The 17,879-nt window shown below is 52.3% G+C and overlaps 1 protein-coding gene across 1 annotated transcript; it reads left to right on the forward strand.

The window, feature by feature from the left end:
* The first annotated feature begins 463 nt into the window (after positions 1 to 463).
* On the forward strand, positions 464 to 17,334 carry IL37 (interleukin 37). Its single transcript, XM_088796344.1, has 8 exons — positions 464 to 511; positions 5,153 to 5,287; positions 11,352 to 11,411; positions 12,175 to 12,292; positions 13,483 to 13,545; positions 16,299 to 16,412; positions 16,660 to 16,802; positions 17,054 to 17,334. Exons 1-8 carry the CDS (start codon positions 464 to 466, stop codon positions 17,315 to 17,317), a joined length of 945 nt encoding a protein of 314 aa, XP_088652470.1. The 3' UTR covers positions 17,318 to 17,334.
* The last annotated feature ends 545 nt before the right edge of the window (positions 17,335 to 17,879 follow it).

Consider the following 17,879-nt stretch of genomic DNA (forward strand, 5'->3'; position numbering starts at 1 on the left):
GAGACAGGTACCCCGCGGATAAAGGGGGACCACTGTGCTTGTTGCTGCTAGCCATTTTAACAGGAATCTCCAGACCGTGGTCATGTCTTTGTGTTTTAACATTCCTTAGATGAAAACTATCTTCATTCAGTTGTGGGAACATGGACAAACATACTTACACAGCCAGGAGCACACAGGGCGCCTCCAGTAACTCACCCCTTGACAGGTGTTACCAGGCTTCTGCTGTGTGTGTGTGCAGTGACAAGATGGACCGTTGTCACTTCCCATAGATAGAGCTCATAGGAGAGAAAGGCAAGGGGCCGGCTTAGTTATGAACATCAAATCACGAAAATATTCAGATAGGGACACACTCTATGAAGGAAATGCTACAGGTGATGTGGGGAGGGCAGCAGGTCTGTAACCTGAGGGAGGCTGGTCTGGGAAAGTGGCTGAGGGGCGCCCATGAGAAGGAGCCAGGCCCGAGATGGGCTTCGCCATGTCGGAGGCACCTGAGGAGACCCCGTGCAGCACAGTGCGGAGCCCAGGCATCTGGGCCTCATAAGCTGAGGTGAGGAATTTGGATGTTGTCTTAAGGGAGACAGGAAGCCACTGGAAGGTTTTCAGTGGGGAGTGACAGGATGTAATTAGGCGTAGGAGGACCATCCTAGTAGAGGCACACCCAGAGAAGGGAGACACCCTGGCGGTGGCAGGGTGTGCACAGACTTGGAATATATCTCAGAGGTGGAGTCACCTGGTGGAGTCACAAGGACATGTTCATAGGCCGTGGAGGGATGTCAGGTCAGGGGTGCCGTCACGGAGGGGAGAATGGGGAGGAGGCAGGCTTGGGTGACGGTGCGTCAAGAGCTTGATTTTGGCCTTTTGCCATTTGGGGCCAGGTGTCAGTGTCATGTTCGTGGTTAGATAACCCAGTCTGGATTCTGTGGGAGAGATAAGGGCTGAAGGTGTAAAAATGGAAGTCACTGGGTAACAGATGGAATTGGATGCAAGGCCCTGAGTATGCTGGTACGTGGGCACCAGCTTGGGGCAGTGAGCAGCAGCAAGTTCCGCCAGCTGGTGAGGACTGGCAGGCAGGGTGGGGTTAACTGCAGCTGAGTCCCCCTCCTGCAGGTGCGGGTGTTCCCATGTCTTCCCCATCTCCCCTCCTTGGCTCACATGTTTTCCATGAGCCCCTGTTTCCTTCACACTCCACCAGCCATTACACCAACCAGGCTGCAGGGTTCAAAACGTGTGTCAAGTGGCCCTCATCTTCGTATTGTCCCCATGGCTGCCAAGTCCTGCTGCTGCCTCTGTCTTGAAGTGAAAAACCCATGTTTTTGTCAAATGGTACCCTCCCAGGTCCATTCAATACACTTCATCTCAAGAATCGCAAGAGTTCTTAACAGGAATTCAATCTTCATTTGGAAGATGGGAAAGTGAGGGCCAGAGAACAGAAGTGGCTTGGCTAGGGTGACAGAACAAATCAGAAGGAACTGCGAGTTCCTGGAGGCCAGGGGCCATATGTATCTTGATTGTTACATAGAGATATGAGTTCCAACCCTAAAAGGGGCCTTTTAAAATTAAAATGATACAGGCTTTAAAAACATTTTTTTTTTTTAAATTTTGAAACAATTACAGACTTGCAGGAAAGTGCAAAGGACTGTACAGGGAGGTCCTGAGCGCCCTCCTCTAGCCCCTACCAGTGGTGACACCTTGCATTGTCACAGAACAACATCAAACCAGGGCCTGGACGCTGGTATAACTCACACAGCACACTGATTTCAGCGGTTACACAGGCACTCACTTGTGAGAGTGTGTGTGTGTGTGTGTGTGTGTGTGTGTGTGTGTGTGTGATAGAGAGAGAGAGAGAGAGAGAGAGAGAGAGAGAGAGAGAGACTCTCCACAGTTTATTACATTGTGTAGGTTCATGTAACCACCATGATTGAGGTACTGAACTGCACCACCCCCACACAGCTCCCTCATGCTTCCCCCTATGGGTACCTAACCGTACCCCCATCCCTAACCCCTAGCAATCACTAATCTGTCTTCCATCTCTGCGACTATGTTATTTAATATATAGAAACAGGATTGTAAAGTAGCTATTCTTTTGAAATTAGCTTTTCTTCGCTCAGCATAATTTCCTTGAGGTTCATCCAAGTTGTTGGCTGTATCAGAAGTCCACTCTTTTTCTTGGCCAAACAGCATCCCATGGTGTGGGTGTGCCACAGTGTAACCATTCCCACTGACCATCATTTGAATAACTTCCAGTTCGGGGACACTATGAATAAAGCGACCACAAAACACTCATGTGTAGATTTTTGTGTGAACTTAAGTCTTCCTTTCTCTGAAATATATGCCCAAGGGTGCAATTGCTGGGTCATATAGTCATAGTAGATTACTTTTTTTAAAAAATTTTTTATTGGGGAATATTGGGGAACAGTATATTTCTTCAGAGCCCATCAGCTCCAAGTCATTGTCCTTCAATATAGTTGTGGAGAGCGCAGCTCACCTCCAAGTCCAGTTGCTGTTTTCAATCTTTAGTTGCAGGGGGCACAACCCCCCATCCCATTGAACCAGCAACCTTGTTGTTGAGAGCTAATGCTCTAGCCATCCGGCTGCCTCTCCGAAAGCTCAGCGACAGCTCGTTGTCTTCAATATAGTTGTGGAGGATGCAGCTCACTGGCCCATGTGGGAATCGAACTGGCAAACCTGTTGTTCAGAGCTTGTGCTCTAACCAACTGAGTCATCTGGCCACCCCTATTTTTCAGTTTTAAAAGGAACAGCCAAACTATTTTCCAGAGTGGCTGTGCCATTTTATATTTTCACCATAATGTCTGAGTGACCCAGTTTCTCCACATCTTAACTAGTATTTGGTGTTATTACTATTTTTTCATTTTAGCCATTATGATAGGTGTAGTGATACCTCATTGTGGTCTTAATTTGTGTTTTTCTAATGGCTAAGGATATTGAACATTTTTCCATGTATTTATTTGTCATCAGCATATCATCTTTAGTGAAATGTGCATGTATTTTGACCGTTTTTAAATTGCATTGGTTGTTTTTTTTAAATGTTCACTTTGACAGTTCTTTATATTCTAAATACAAGGTGGTTTTTTTTTTTTTTTTTTTTTGTCATATATGTGATTTGCAAATAATTTTCTCCCAGCCTGTAATTTGTTTTCTCATCCTTTTGACAAGCTCTTTTGCAGACCAAATGTTTTAATTTTCATGAGGTCCAAATCATCAATTTTTTTTATGGATCACATTTTTGGTGTCAAGTCTGAGAACTCTTTGCGTAGTCCTAGGTACCAAAGTTTCTCCATTTTTTTCTGGATGGTTTATAGTTTTATGTTTTAAACTTAAATCCATGATCCATTTTGAGTTAACTCTTGTATATGGTTTGAGGTTTAGGTAGAGGTTAATTTTTTTGCCTATGGATGTCTCATTGTTCAGCACCATTTATTAGAAAGTGCATCGTTCTTCCATTGAATTGCTTTTGCTCCTTTGTCAAAAATCAATTGGGCACATTTGTGTGGGTCTGTTTCTGGCTTCTCTCTTCTGTTTATTGATCTCTATGTCTATCCCTTTGTCAGTACCACGTTGTCCTGATAACTGTAGCTGCATAGTAAGCCTTGGCACGGAGACAAGTGTTCCCGCTCATTTCCACCTTTAATCTTGATTTTAAAATTCCTTGGACTGCTTTTTTTGGGGAGTGGGGGTGAGGGAGGGATTCCTCCTTATGTTCATAAGCTGGAATTTTTTTTCTGCTTTTAATTATTTCCTTCTAGACTGGAAAATCAGGTTTCAATAAAAAGCCTTCATAATTGTGTGTAAAATAGAAGTAAATTAGCCAAGTGTGCTGTCTTGACTCAGAGGAAGTTGCGTGGACTCTATGCCACTCTCCTGGCTGCTGGGAGGCCTTCCACACCCATCAGGTCCCAGAGGTAGTAGAGGTGGCAGCAAGGCTGATGTCTGTAAAAGCGGAGTGAGTCCAGCATTACTAATAGGGCTTACAGGAGAGGAGAGGCCTTCAGGACCCATGGACTTTCTAAACAAAGCAGCGTGAGCTCCAACAAATATCCAAAACCAAATAAAATACTTGCTGGGCATGACAGGTATGAATGGAGAGAAGAGGGCTGGGGTGAGAAAGGGAACCTGAGCCCCACCTGACAGGGGCACTTCGACTGTGAGCTAGCCCGCTGTGGAAACACAGCCCCAGTATTGCCAGGCTTTCATTAAAAAGAGCCAGAAACCCAGACTTTTATAGGAAATATCCTGGCTTTTCATGTTGGGAACACATTACTGTTAAAAATAACACTGTGTGGGCCAAATGAACTTGCTTGTGGCGCTAACCTTTCCCAGGGTGGCCAATCTGCAATCTCTGATACTCAACTGGATCAGCCTAGACTGCTTGTCATTGCCTGTCATGAAGCTGATGTGATTGATTGAGCAATTATGTGCTTAGTGTCTAGTGTATTTGCAGAGAGCTTGAGGGTGTGTAAAAGCACTTTATTTGCCCATGCAGGTCTTGCAGTCTTATTTACACTATTCACTGACTTTGCAAATCTTCCATGTTTTGTTTTAAATGGCCAGAGCTGAGACAATCCCACCTCTTCCTCATGATCGGTCAGTCAGCCTATGTGGAATTTGATTGTCTTGTGTTGACTGAGAGCCAATGGGTATGATTCCTCCTTTAGGTGTGGTGGAGATGCCAGGGAGGGAGGCGGACAAGCTGACAACGTGTGTGTGTATGTGTGTGTGTGTGTGTGTGTGTGTAAAGGGTACAGAGGGCAATACCTTGGTGTGGAAAACTTAGTCTAAGGCATCATCAGAAGGTCCACAAAGTCAAAAGTATTTCATAACAATACATTATATGCATTTTTTCCTTTTTTATTTTTATGAGTGGTCAGTGGAGTTTTCCAGATCTACATGACATGTGGTGATGACATTGCTCTGATAGCTAAGGAAAGATATGTATGTATGTGTTTGTGTTTAAAAGTTTGTTTTCAAACAAACTTCTTTGGGGTCCTTGATAATTTTATGCATGTATTTTGCCTGAAATCAAAGAGTTTGGAGACTACTGGTCTAAGGAAGTGGTTGTCAGTCCTGGCTGTACATTAGAGTCATCTGGGAAGCTTTGAAATAACACTGATGCCTGAAGGCCACCCCAAACCAGTTGAGCCAGAATCCTTGTGGATGGGACGTCATCAATGTTACCATCATCACCATCATCACCATCACCATCAGCTTCATCACTATTGTCCTCACCATCACTATCACCTTCATCGTCATCTTCATCACCATCATCAACGTCACCATCATCATCACCATCATCATCTTCACCATCATCACCACTATCTTCATCATCATCTTAATCACCGTCATCACCGCCATCACTATCACCATTATCACCATCACCATCAACACATTGTGAAATACTGAGAAGAGCTCATGATTCCCCCACATCATAGCTTTTACCTTGGTGTGTTCAGGCCCAGCACAGCCCATGGATGGATGAGTGCAGGAATAAGATAAACTTTATGTATTTTGTTTTTCTCATATAAGAATGGTGTGGAGATGGGGGTGGGAGCATACAGGGGCTCAGGGATACTCTGGGCCGTGTAAGGATCAGAAGTTAGCTTGAAACGTCAAATTTCCAGGGACGGAGTTCAGAGTGATAGAATGCCCTATGTACGCTCAAAGCTTTATCTTGAAATAGTCTTTCATGAACAATTTGTTTTACTTGTTGCCAGGAAACTGACTTTCTGGAAGCCTGAGAATGGGATTTGAGAGGAAGGAAGGAGGCTGCCGTGAGCTCTCTGTACCTCTGGGCAGTGGCCTTTTTCTTCTCCTGTGGAAGGAGGGCGTGAAGACTCAAGGCTCACAGATGTGGTGTCCGGGACACGGTGATCTGCCAGGTCGCCATGGGGTTCTCATTGCTCTGCCTTTACTCTGCTGTTGCTTATTCTAGCAGTAACAACAGAAATGACTGTGACCCCCAGAGCTACCACTCCTCTCTTGGGCTAGTTAAACCGCATGCCTTCCTTAGGTCTCAGTTCAGCAGTCACATCCCCAAGGAGGTCCTCCCTGACCCCTCACTCACAGCCCTGATGCAAGCCCTGGAGGCTGGCCTGTCTCTGACATAGCTGTTGTCCTAGTTGCTGCTTGAACTTGCTTGGTGGAACCTTTGTGGACGTCTATGTCTTCCACCAGACTGCAGTTCTCACAAGGCAAGGGGCAGTGTCTGCTGTTGTTCACCGTTTCTGTTGCCAGCACCAGCAGAGTGCCTTGTGCGAACAAGTCCCTACAAATGGAGTGAATGAATGCATTAGCAGCCTTGAGAATGCTGGCCTCTCTGAGGCCGTGCTTCCACGTCCCGGCTGTGCCACATCCCGGTCTCCGTTGTAGTGGGATGCCGATTGTGGCCTGTGTTTGAGGCTGCATGAGGCACCGTTAGTGCTATCGCTGGGGGCCAAGCACCAATGGCTGTCAGCTGTGTCACACATGTCACTATGTTTCCAAAGAAAACACATTAGGAAGATGTGATGTTTCTGAAAGTAAGACTGGAATCGCTGCTCAGAAGAACTTGGGGACCTTTGTAGAAACACACATTTCTGGGCTTCTTTCAGACCCGCTCAGTCAGAAACTCGGGGCATGAGGCTGAGGATTCTCATTCACTGTCATTGCTGTTATCTTTTTAAACAAAGAACAGGCAGGATCCAAGCCCGCAGGGATAAAAAGACACACAGATTTTCTATAAACATCTGCTCAGTGGGGCTCACACCTCCACTTCCTGGACGTGTGTGGGATGCTGTGCAGAACGACTGTGGGAACATGTCAAGCGCTCACCTACGACACTGGTGGGCAACGAGGTTGACGTGAGAAGCGGGCAGCGGACATGTTGGTTACTAGCACTAATGATGGAACGGCAGCCATCTCTCCACTGACCTCCAAACCCCGAGTTCCCTCTGCTTTCTCACTCTGTCCTGTCTGGACTCCGTCCCGCTCACTACCCAGCTCTGTGGCCCCTTAGAAGGTGCTGGTCCTCTGAAGCTCCAGCCACCTGCTGAGGGCCACTCAGCTGGACGTGGCACCACCCAACCCCAAGTGCTTGTCCTGTGCCCCTGACACCTGCTGGGCCCTGTTGCTGTGTGGGGGGGACCCACCCACACCTTTTCTACCAGGCATTCAGACACAGCATCCCCTGCTCCCTTGGGCACCGTGCTCAAACGTCTCTGGGCATCCACACTGTGCAGCCCCTTGGGCTGGCTGGTTCTAGACAGAGAGTGAAACTTATTGCCTGGACAAATCTTGAGAGATGAAAAACTCCATGTTTTGCAGGACGCAGGAGGCGAACTGCAGTTCTCTGCCCATTGGACTACAGAGATCACACTCAGCTGGGTTCTCATTACACACCCCGCTGAGGCCAGGCCTGGGGACTGGCTGCCCAGGAGAGCGCTGTGGTCTGCACAGCTGTGTCCTCCCCAGATCTGCTTTCTAGTCTTCTGGGCTGAGGAAGGAAAGCAGGGAAAGGCAAGGACAGGCTTTTCCCTGGGGAATGCCCCTCCGTGCTGGCTTGAGTGTGGCTGAGGACAGTGGTCTGGGACACTGGACACACCTGTTTCCTGAATCAGCACCTACAGCTCCAGTGAGTGTTGGGTTTGTCCCTCGTCCTTGTCACAGTCGAGACGGGGCTCCTCCTGAGACCACAGACTTCCTTTCTCCACACAGAACAGGCCCAAATGTGAGATTAAATGCAGCATTGTCTCTGGGGAATAAGTCAGTAAAAAGCCCATGTCCCGAGTGGGGACATGCCTTTCATCTGTGGGGCTTCGGCGTGGCCCATAGGCCCTCCCGCCCCTCACGCTGGCCCAAGCCTCTGATCACTCTCCTATCTGAAGGTCTGGACCCTTCTCAGTTCTGGCCCTTTGAGAGGGGTTCCCCTCTGACCCAGGAATCTTTCCAATAGTCCACCCAATTCCTAATGGTTTCTGGCATTTCCTCACGTTGCCCATCACCTGTGGCTTCTGAAGTCCCAGAGAAGGCACTTGCTGCCCTGCAGGGAGAAGGAGGAGACACAGCCCCATTGGAAGGACCAAAGCTGCCCCAGAACAGGGCAGGTAGATGGTCACCTAGCTTCTGTCAGCTGTTTGCTGACTGGCTTTGAAAGGTCCTACTGTCCAGGACCGGAGCTACTGGTACGTGACATAAACACTAGATGTCATGGGATCAGTATGACTGGAATGCAGGATGTCACCTCAGGTATGGAAGACTGAGCCTTTCCAGCCCCAGATCCAGCAGACTCACGCTTTCTGTCGTCCTGAGCATTTAATGGGGGGCAAATGACCTATCTTCTCAGAGCCTGGGCTGTGGAATTAGGCAGACTTAGTTTCCAATCTGAGCTCTGTCACATTTTAGTTGTGGACTTATTGCCACTTTCCAAATTCCCCCAACCTGTTTTCTGATCCATGAAATGAGCATTGGAACAGAGCCAACCAAATAGGGTTGTTCCAAGAATTTAGAACGTCATTCGGTGAAGAGTGTTTAGCAAGGTACCTGGACCATGGTGAAAATATCAATAAATTGTTTGTTATTATTGTAGCTCTCCTTCTTCCCATCTGTCCTTCACCCTCCCCTGGGGCACTGTGCTCCCAGCAATGCCCAGCGTGGGACACGTCCTGACACTGACTGTGCCATGAAGGGACAGAGGAAGAGGGCTGACAGGTGTAGGCAGGATGCACCCAGGAGCCCAGCACCGTGAAGGCCACTGGCACGGGGCTGCATCACAGCCACAGGGCTTGCGGCCGGCCCTGGAGGAACGCCTTGCAACCAACAGGCAGGACCGGCCACCCCAGTAGCCAGGGGCTTTCCAGGGAACGGCTCCCAGCAGCACACTCAGGCCAGCCCTGCCCAGAGGTGGGGCCCTGCTCAGGAACCCTCCCAGTGGGCCTGCCCTGGGCAGGCGGCGGGACAGCACAGTCGTGGGTGGCGGCTGTGACATGTCAGCTCTGGGACGGCAGTGGCCACTGCATTGAGTGAGCTGCCACGTAATCAGTCATCTGTGGTCGGTGATCAGACCTGGATGTGGAGCCAGGGCCTCTCTGTCCTCCTGCACAGGAAACGCCCGCCTCTGGCTGGACCCCTCTGCCCCGGGTTGGGAGGACTCTGCCTGGAATGCTGGCTGTCGGCCGCCTCCCCGAGCCCAGCCGCTCAGCCCCTCGGGGCCATAGCACAGGTGTCAGTGCCCCCGTGTCATCCCCACAGTGCTGGGCGCTCCTGGGCACAGGGCCTTGTCTGACGTGCCCTGTCCTCCTTGGCCCCGGCCTAGTGCTGTGCAGACACCAAGGATTGGAGGGCTGTCCACCCCCCCAAACACACACACACAATACGCACAAAACACACACAGCATACATAACACACATAACATACACAAAATACAGCCACAAAACACACGGCACACAATAATATGTAACCACAAATACAACAAACAAACATACACATAAAAACACATACTCCAAGAAAACATACATACACTCAAAGTATCCACACACAGGCGTATATACACCCCATACACACAGAAAACAAATGCACCAAACACACACTCTCAGGAAAATACAGCCTCTCAAAAAGTCTGCACGGGGGTTGCCTCAGTAATGAGCGGTTAGATAAGTGAAAAAATTATCTAATGAGTTAGGTTCCTTAAAAATGGCTGTTAAGACGCAAATTTTAAAAGAGTATATAAAATCAGATATGTATATGCTTCAACCCAGCAATTACATCCTAGAACTTTACTGTAGGGATGTAATCAATGAAACATGTGAAGGTTCACGTCCAAGCATGTTTAGTACAACACTGTAGGTAATAGCGGGAAAATGAAAAGCGAAATGTCCAACACTGGGGATTAGGTCGATAAGGTCCGAACACGTGTGACTCACAGATTAGCTGGCCCTTGTCCCCCTCCTCACCTCCCATAAATAGAAACACAAGTGCTAAGGGTTGTCAAATGTATTGAGGTTGTGGGGGGACCTCGGCGAGTTTGCAGTGACGACTCCACACCCAGCATGTCACTCCCTTGCACAGAGGACTCCTCTTGGCTCCCTCCTTGTCTGGAGCCCTGGTTTGGTCTCTACAAGTCTGTCACAGTCAGCAGACAGGGCACCGCCACCCCTAGCCTCTCCTGACCAGTGAGGACAGAAGTGCCTGCAGGGACACAGCCCACCTGCCTGGGAGGCAGTTAGTGACCATTTGACTCTGTTTTTATGTCGTCTTTCCCTCCACCCCGCCCCCCCCCCCCCCAAGGGTTATGGAGATGTTTTCCAAAGATCTCTCCTTGTTAGGAATTCAACAGACAAGTTAGGGATTTTTATCCCAGCTGGCAAAGGGATTACATTTGGCAGCAACTAAACATGACACACAAATGTGCTGATGAAGTATGATGTTGAGCAGCAGAGCAGGAGCACTGTTAGCAGGACAGGCGTGTTAGGACCCAGTGTGCTGACCACTGTCCTGCATACGTGTGTGCAACACGCCTGCAGGATGAGCTGCCACGTGCTTGGACAGGCCCATGTAACTGTCCTGTGCTTCCGGGCCCAGCTTTGTGACCAGGGCTGCACGGCCAAACCCCTAAACCTGCTGTGTCTTTGTTCTGGAAAGCAGTGAGGATAGCACGTCCCAGCCGGGTGTCAGCGGACTGGGGAGCTAGAGACAGAAAGCCAGGGGCTCAGTCCAGGCCTGGCAGGTGACTGGCTGCTGCTGCTGCTGGTGGCCTGCAGCTATGATCTTACGTGGTCACGTGGACTTTCCTCTGAATGACCAGCTCTTTGGGACATTGTGAGGCACAGCCATACTTACGAGGAGAGGAGAGCAAATGCACTGCAAGCTGCAGGAAGCACCAGTGGAAAGCCGTGCCATGGGCCTAGTCAAGGAAGGTCTCTGGGGTGCTGTGCATGTCCCATCAAAGAAGAGGCAGAGGTAGGAGTCAGTGACGTTCCAGAGCACACCAGGAGGTAAGATGATAGGTGGACATTTTTCTCTGGGATGAGGAGACTGTACCTGCCTGAACTCCGGGACTGGGGGAAAGAGCCCACATGAGGACAGGGACCTCGCATCTCCCTGTCCTTCCGCTGCATCTCTTCCCCACACCTTTGCTGTCTGGGTGGATGGGCAGCCACACCGTCTGTCGTGAGCACCCTGAAATGTATTGCATGGATGTGGCACAAGTACTCCCTCCCTCAGGAATTTGTGCCCATGGTACGGCAATAGCATGTCATTATCAGCTAAAGGAAGGCAGCCGTGGCACATACCTATGCACGCCCACACTGACTACTCAAAATGTGCATGAGACTGGCTCCTCAGGTCAGAGATCCTGAGGGAAGGAGACCAGCCAAGCTCCGGCGCCCAAGACAGAGCCGCAGTCCGTGGGGACCCCAGCCCAGGTAGGTGGGCCTTGCCCCCCTCCCCCAGCTCAAGAGGCCAGCAGACATGATAGGGAAGCAGAGCAGCACTGGTCCACCCTGCTGTCTCCACCAGAAGCTCCTCCATGGACTGTCTATTAGCTCTGACACCCACCAGACACCACTTAGCCCAGCAGCCAGCTGCTGTCCCCTAGCACGGCTCCTCCAACAAGCAGGGCCGTGCCACGGGGCCAGGTGCACACTGAGCTTAGGGAGCCTGCAAACCCTGGGACCACTAGCGTGTCCTCTGAAGGCTGAACAGACTGACTTCAGAGTCTGGAAAGTACTGGTTTTCAGGAAGAGATCTTGGTGTCTTAGGTGGGAAGAGATGGCTCTCAGACGGCCACACGCTCTGCCGGCTTTGGGTCCTGAGGGATGCCACCTGCATTTGTCTTGGTTTAGGCTGCCCCCCAAGCACCTCACGGGGACATCTGCGGGTACTCCAGCTGCACTTCCAGTATCCTCACGCATTTGGGCATCTACATTTTGCCATACACCTCTGTTCTGAGGTCGCCTGGCTGCCATATTCTGTGCCTTCTCTGTGTCCCCTGATTTACCCCAAACTGAAAAGGCAGTGTTGCTTTATGGGTTCAGGGGATACAGCCAAATAAGAAACAACATAAAGTCAAATTGTGGATATCGTGCCCTTAGAGGGCCATCAGAGGGTGGTGGGGACAATAGGGCATTCAGCTAGACCTCCTGGGATCAGAGGGTGCCGTGGCCAGTGTCCTTGCTGTCCACTCAGGTCCTGTCCACCATCCCAGGCTCCATCGCACTGAAAATGTCCTTTCTGGAGGAGAACACGGGAGTGGAGATGGACTCTGCAGGCCGTGAGAGAGCTGAACCCCCGTGTAGCTCAGAAGGTGAGGTTCTTGTGAAAATGCGCTTGGGGTCTCAGGGAACTCGCGAAACAGGACCCTGTGGAGTGCCTCTCGGGGACCTGGCATGCAGACTGAGCCTCGAGAACTGGTGACGAATTAGACGATAGACCGTTGAGGAGACGAGGATGTCACAGGAACCCATGGCAGCAGGTAAATGGATCAGCTCTGCCCAGAGACTAGGGGATGAAGCCCTGCCTCCCCAGGGATGGTTCTGAACCCTGCAAATGCAGGTCTGTCACCCGGCCACCGGCAGAGCTGGGGCCTGCAGGGCGCTCCCTGGAGGAAGGCATTTGGGTGTTGGCTCAAGGGGCACAATAAGAGGAGGATTTTGACCCACTGACTGTCTGATGCATGAGTGTGAGGGGAGGGGCCTGGAACACGCCAGAGGCCACATCACGTGACCATCAGAGTTAGACTAAAGTCAGGACAGTGTGGACTTGCCAACAGTAACAGCAGAGAGGCCTGGGAGCAGCCCTGCTCCTGGGACAGGGGCTACATGGTGGCTGGCATGTCACTTTGTCCCAGAGACAGGGGAAGTGGACACGGGGCAGGCATAGAAGCAAAATGATGTCATTTTCCAGTACCCGGGAACTTGGACCCATGACACTGGGTATGTGGGACACTAGGGTGGCCTCCTCCTGCTCCCACAGGGTCCCCAGCCTCCCTATCAGCCCCCTGCTTCTCTGGAGCAGGACTGTCTGAGCTGGGGCACATGAGGGAGGATGGGGCTCGAATGGTGTGGGAGGGCTGTGTGACACTGATGCCCTGTGGCCACAGAGCCCTGCTGCTGGGACCTGCACTGGGAGCCCAGGTGGGGCTCCTCAGCCACGGGCTGTGTGTGCTCTGTGCATCCGGGTCCCTCTGGCATTTCTACAACTTGCTGTCTTGTCAGGTAGGCCCCGACCCCACGGGTCATTGTCACAGCTGTGGGCCGTGGGGCTCTACCCAAGTTGACACACATGTTTTTAGGAAGTTCTGCACTCAGAAATAGAGTCCCCTCAGTTTGTCTCCATTCCCTATCATAGTCAACCAGAAAAGTTACTGTTAATGTCTGTCTGCTTTGGTGTTTGTGAAAATGCACAAAAATAAAGTGAGGCATTAAATGGCCCCAGAGGCCCCTGAGTCCCTGTGTCACCCACTGTATGTGCTGACTTCACTGTCTCTGATTCCAGCCCCAGCTGGAGGCCCCCTGGAACCAGGCCCAAGTGTCACCTCCTTCAGCCCTACACACGCAGGTACGGCCTCTCGGTTCAGCCCTTGGGGAATCTCAGGTGCTGGGGTGGGATTGAGGCTTCCCCTTGTAGAAGCAAATCCCAGGGGCTGATGAGAAAGATGGGCCTCAGACTCTGCACAGAGAGAAGGTCACACAGACCTGCCAAGGGGCTCGGGGTGAGTAAAGGTTTAAGCCTGGGAAACTTCCAGCTTCTTCTGACCACCACAGGCAACTTGGCCCTCTCCACAGTGTTTATGACAACCAGGAACTTGGCAGCAGGATGAGTGGGGACCCACACCTCTGAGTGCCACAGGCACCCTGAGCTAGGACCCTTCCCACAGGTGGCACGTGACCCTCACAGTAAACTCAGGAGAAAACATTAATCACCACTTTCTGTTGCGTCCTGCACAACACAAGCAGTGGGGAAAGCGAGGGAGGCGGCAAGGGCTAAATTCTATTCACATTAACTCATGGGGGTCCCTGGGGTCCCGTCTGGCTTAAGTCATCCCTCCCTTGAGGAAACTTACTCGTCTTTGACCGCAGACCCAGCATACTGGGACCAAGAGAGGAAACCTATAAAACTCAACCCCTAAGAGGGACAACCCTGCAACCCTCTTTCCTTAAGGAAAGGATGGTAGGGACAAACGGTTAGGGTGCTGCGTGACAACAACTTTCCCGGAGCAGAAACTGAGGAAGAGGGTGGCCACCAGCCCCAGGTGCACAGGCAGCAATGACAGATTCTGGAGTGTGAGGCGCTCTGAGTGCTGTCTGCCCCGGTAAGGTATGGCTGCTGTCACCACACTCGGCGCAGGGCAGTCAGGAGGCGCAAGGCCCGGCAGCACCGCAGGCCACGTGTGAGCCTTGTGCCTTGCTCTGCTCACCAGGGGAGACATGCTGCCCACAGTGCCATGCAGGCTCCCATCCCTGGGACGTGTCTACCCCTGCTTTGCACGTGCCCCACCTGGTGGCACCAGCACACAGCCTGTCTGTTGTGATGCACGGGAAAGTGAGGACCGCTGCCCCCCGGGAGAGACAACCAGCACGTTAAAACCATTGACGCTAACATTGGTTTGGGGCCAGGAATAATGCGAGAGAAGTTAGTGGACAGATGTGCACATGCCTGAGTGGGAAAGAATGGGGCCCAGCTGGGGGTGACAGGAAAAGGACAGATTTAGGAAAAGGACAGATTTAGGAAGCATTTAGGAATAAAAAGCACAATGCTAGTACTAGAAATGCAACTTATATGGCAGGTCTGGTGTCACCCAAACCAACTGCATCGGAATTTCAGGGGTGTGGGACAGGCACCCGTGGTCTTGGCCTCACTCACCAGGAGGTCAGGTGTGCAGCCGAGACTGGGGACCAGGGACGCAGGCCATGATGCTCGGAGTAGCCCTGACACCAGTAGCATCGCCAGCACTGGGGCTGATCAGAAAGGCAGAGTCAGGGATGTGGTCACGTTTCAAAAGGGGGAAGGCTCAGCGTCAATCTGGCTTCATGTTCAGAATCAGCTTGCGTGGGTCCTGTGAGCTCAAGATGTCTGAGGTGGGGCCCAGAAAAGCCCCTGAGAGATTCTAGTGTGAGCCAGGCTGGGACCCACTGTCTACCTGGCCCCACATCACTGTACTCACTTAGGATCTCACCCACTCATCCTGACAATAAACACTGACTGTCGATGACGCTACGCCGGGGCCAAGGAGGACAGGGCACGTCAGACAGGGCCCTGTGCCCAGGAGCGCCCAGCACTGTGGGGATGACACGGGGGCACTGACACCTGTGCTATGGCCCCGAGGGGCTGAGCGGCTGGGCTCGGGGAGGCGGCCGACAGCCAGCATTCCAGGCAGAGTCCTCCCAACCTGGGGCAGAGGGGTCCAGCCAGAGGCGGGCGTTTCCTGTGCAGGAGGACAGAGAGGCCCTGGCTCCACATCCAGGTCTGATCACCGACCACAGATGACTGATTACGTGGCAGCTCACTCAATGCAGTGGCCACTGCCGTCCCAGAGCTGACATGTCACAGCCGCCACCCACGACTGTGCTGTCCCGCCGCCTGCCCAGGGCAGGCCCACTGGGAGGGTTCCTGAGCAGGGCCCCACCTCTGGGCAGGGCTGGCCTGAGTGTGCTGCTGGGAGCCGTTCCCTGGAAAGCCCCTGGCTACTGGGGTGGCCGGTCCTGCCTGTTGGTTGCAAGGCGTTCCTCCAGGGCCGGCCGCAAGCCCTGTGGCTGTGATGCAGCCCCGTGCCAGTGGCCTTCACGGTGCTGGGCTCCTGGGTGCATCCTGCCTACACCTGTCAGCCCTCTTCCTCTGTCCCTTCATTGGCACAGTCAGTGTCAGGACGTGTCCCACGCTGGGCATTGCTGGGAGCACAGTGCCCCAGGGGAGAGTGTAGGACAGACTGGAAGAAGAATGGATAACATGTATGGAGTTCTTATCAAACTCAGACACCTGGTAAGTGTCATTCATCTATACAAGCATTTTAATGAGCATCCTTCTGAAGCAGCTGCTGTTATTACCCCCAATTCTGAGGTGAAGACAGTGAGATTTGGAGAGGTTGGTGACTCCTGTGTCCTCTAGCACCAGGTGGCAGAGCTTGGATTTGCACCCATGTGTCCAAAGCAGACACCATGTGTGTACATACATGCTACATGCTACATAGCTGGTCTGGAGCAAGGCAGGAAGCCTGGGTGGCAGAAGCCTCCAGTGGGCTGCTGTCCAGGGCGGGAAGGACCGAGCTGTTTGTTCCCAGTGTGAAGCTGGGATCTGGTCACACTCTAATCTAGAAATGGTCACCACCATCCCGGAGAAGTTCAGCATGTATGACCAGGACCAGAAGGTGGTGGTGCTGGACTGCGGGACCCTCACGGCCGTGCCCAACAAGCACTACATTCTCCCAGGTGACTCTCTTGGCTGCTTTCTGTTCCCAGGGGACGGTCCTCCCCCTGGGGCTCTGCTCAGGCTGTAGGACACCTCCGAGTCCAGCAGAGCCCCGGGGACCACTAGGAATGGAATGGTAGTCCGCGGTGGTGACCAGATCCGAGGGAGGTGTTTCTGGACTGTGGGGCTTGGCCGCAGGGGATGGGTCCTATGCCCTGGCAGACGGCACACCCGTTCTGAGGACAGACCCCTCCTCTCTTCTCCCAGAGACCTTCTCTGTCTTGGCCTCTCGCTTGTGCTCAGCTTATGAGGAGAAGGGGAGTCCGGTTCTCTTGGCGGTCTCTAACGGAGAGCTTTGTCTTTGCTGTGAAGAGGACAACAGCAAAAGCTACCCCTCCCTTCAGCTGAAGGTGAGCATTCCAGCCCAATTTCCTGACCCCTCAGCCACCCTGAAGGGGGAACTCCAAGACCCCAGTGCCACTTACTCTGCACAAAGTCTCACCTGGGCTGGTCCAACAGAGCACCGCCTCCAGGAAGTGAGGTAGACGGGCTCTCTGTCCCTCTACAGGCTTCCCGTCCTCCTCTGGGCTCTCCAATATCCCACAGCTGGGCCTACTCCCCCCCAGGGGCCTCTCTGGCTCATTACCCCTTTACCTCCTAGAAGCAGAGTTTGGAATACGTGGCTGCCCAGGAAGAAGCACAGCGACTACCATTCACCTTCTACAGGGCGGTGGTGGGTTCTCGGAACACCCTGGAGTCAGCTGCCCACACTGGCTGGTTCCTCTGCACGTCCTTCAACGCTGGGGAACCTGTGGAGATGACGGATAGTCTTGGGGGCAACAAATACACCGAGTTTTCATTTGAGCACGTTGGTAAAGCCGCCGTGAGCCCCAGCAAGGCCTTCCCTCCTTCTGTGATGAAATAAAGTTTTGGCCACAGCGCTCCCCCAATGTCAGTCTCTGCAGTGTGCCCTGTTCACGGTCAGGCCAGGTGGAATTTGCTATTGCCTTGGGGAGGGGCTGTGGGCTCCATGGTGGGTTCCTGATGGGGTTTGGCAGGGGCGGGGGACTGACCCCGGGGCAGAAGTACACAGAAGTGGCTTAGTCTGTGTCTAGGGCCCGTGTGACTGGAATAAAAGCAACAGTGATCACCACCACCATCCAAGAGATAAGTGGAAAACATTGGGGTGGGTCCCTGACAAGGTCTTGTTTCCTACTCACGTGGGAGAGGCACAGAGACAAGGAATCTGTGTCAAGTGACAGCCAGGAGGCCCAGTGAGCAGCCAGTCGGCATCTGGGACGCCTGCTAAGCTGGCTCAGGTGCCCGCGAAGGGAGATGGGCTCCCGGGGAGCAGAGCGGGAGGGCACCAGGAAGGGCTGGGGAACTGTCACTGGTTATGCTCTGCAGGCACAAGCAGCTCACTTGCCTGTATGGCCACTGCTGTAGATGACCACAAACCCTGGTTTACAATGATGCGATTTGTCATC

This window comes from Rhinolophus sinicus, chromosome 2, assembly GCF_057876585.1.
Source record: "Rhinolophus sinicus isolate RSI-liver-muscle chromosome 2, RSI-T2T, whole genome shotgun sequence".
Lineage (NCBI taxonomy): Eukaryota > Metazoa > Chordata > Mammalia > Chiroptera > Rhinolophidae > Rhinolophus > Rhinolophus sinicus.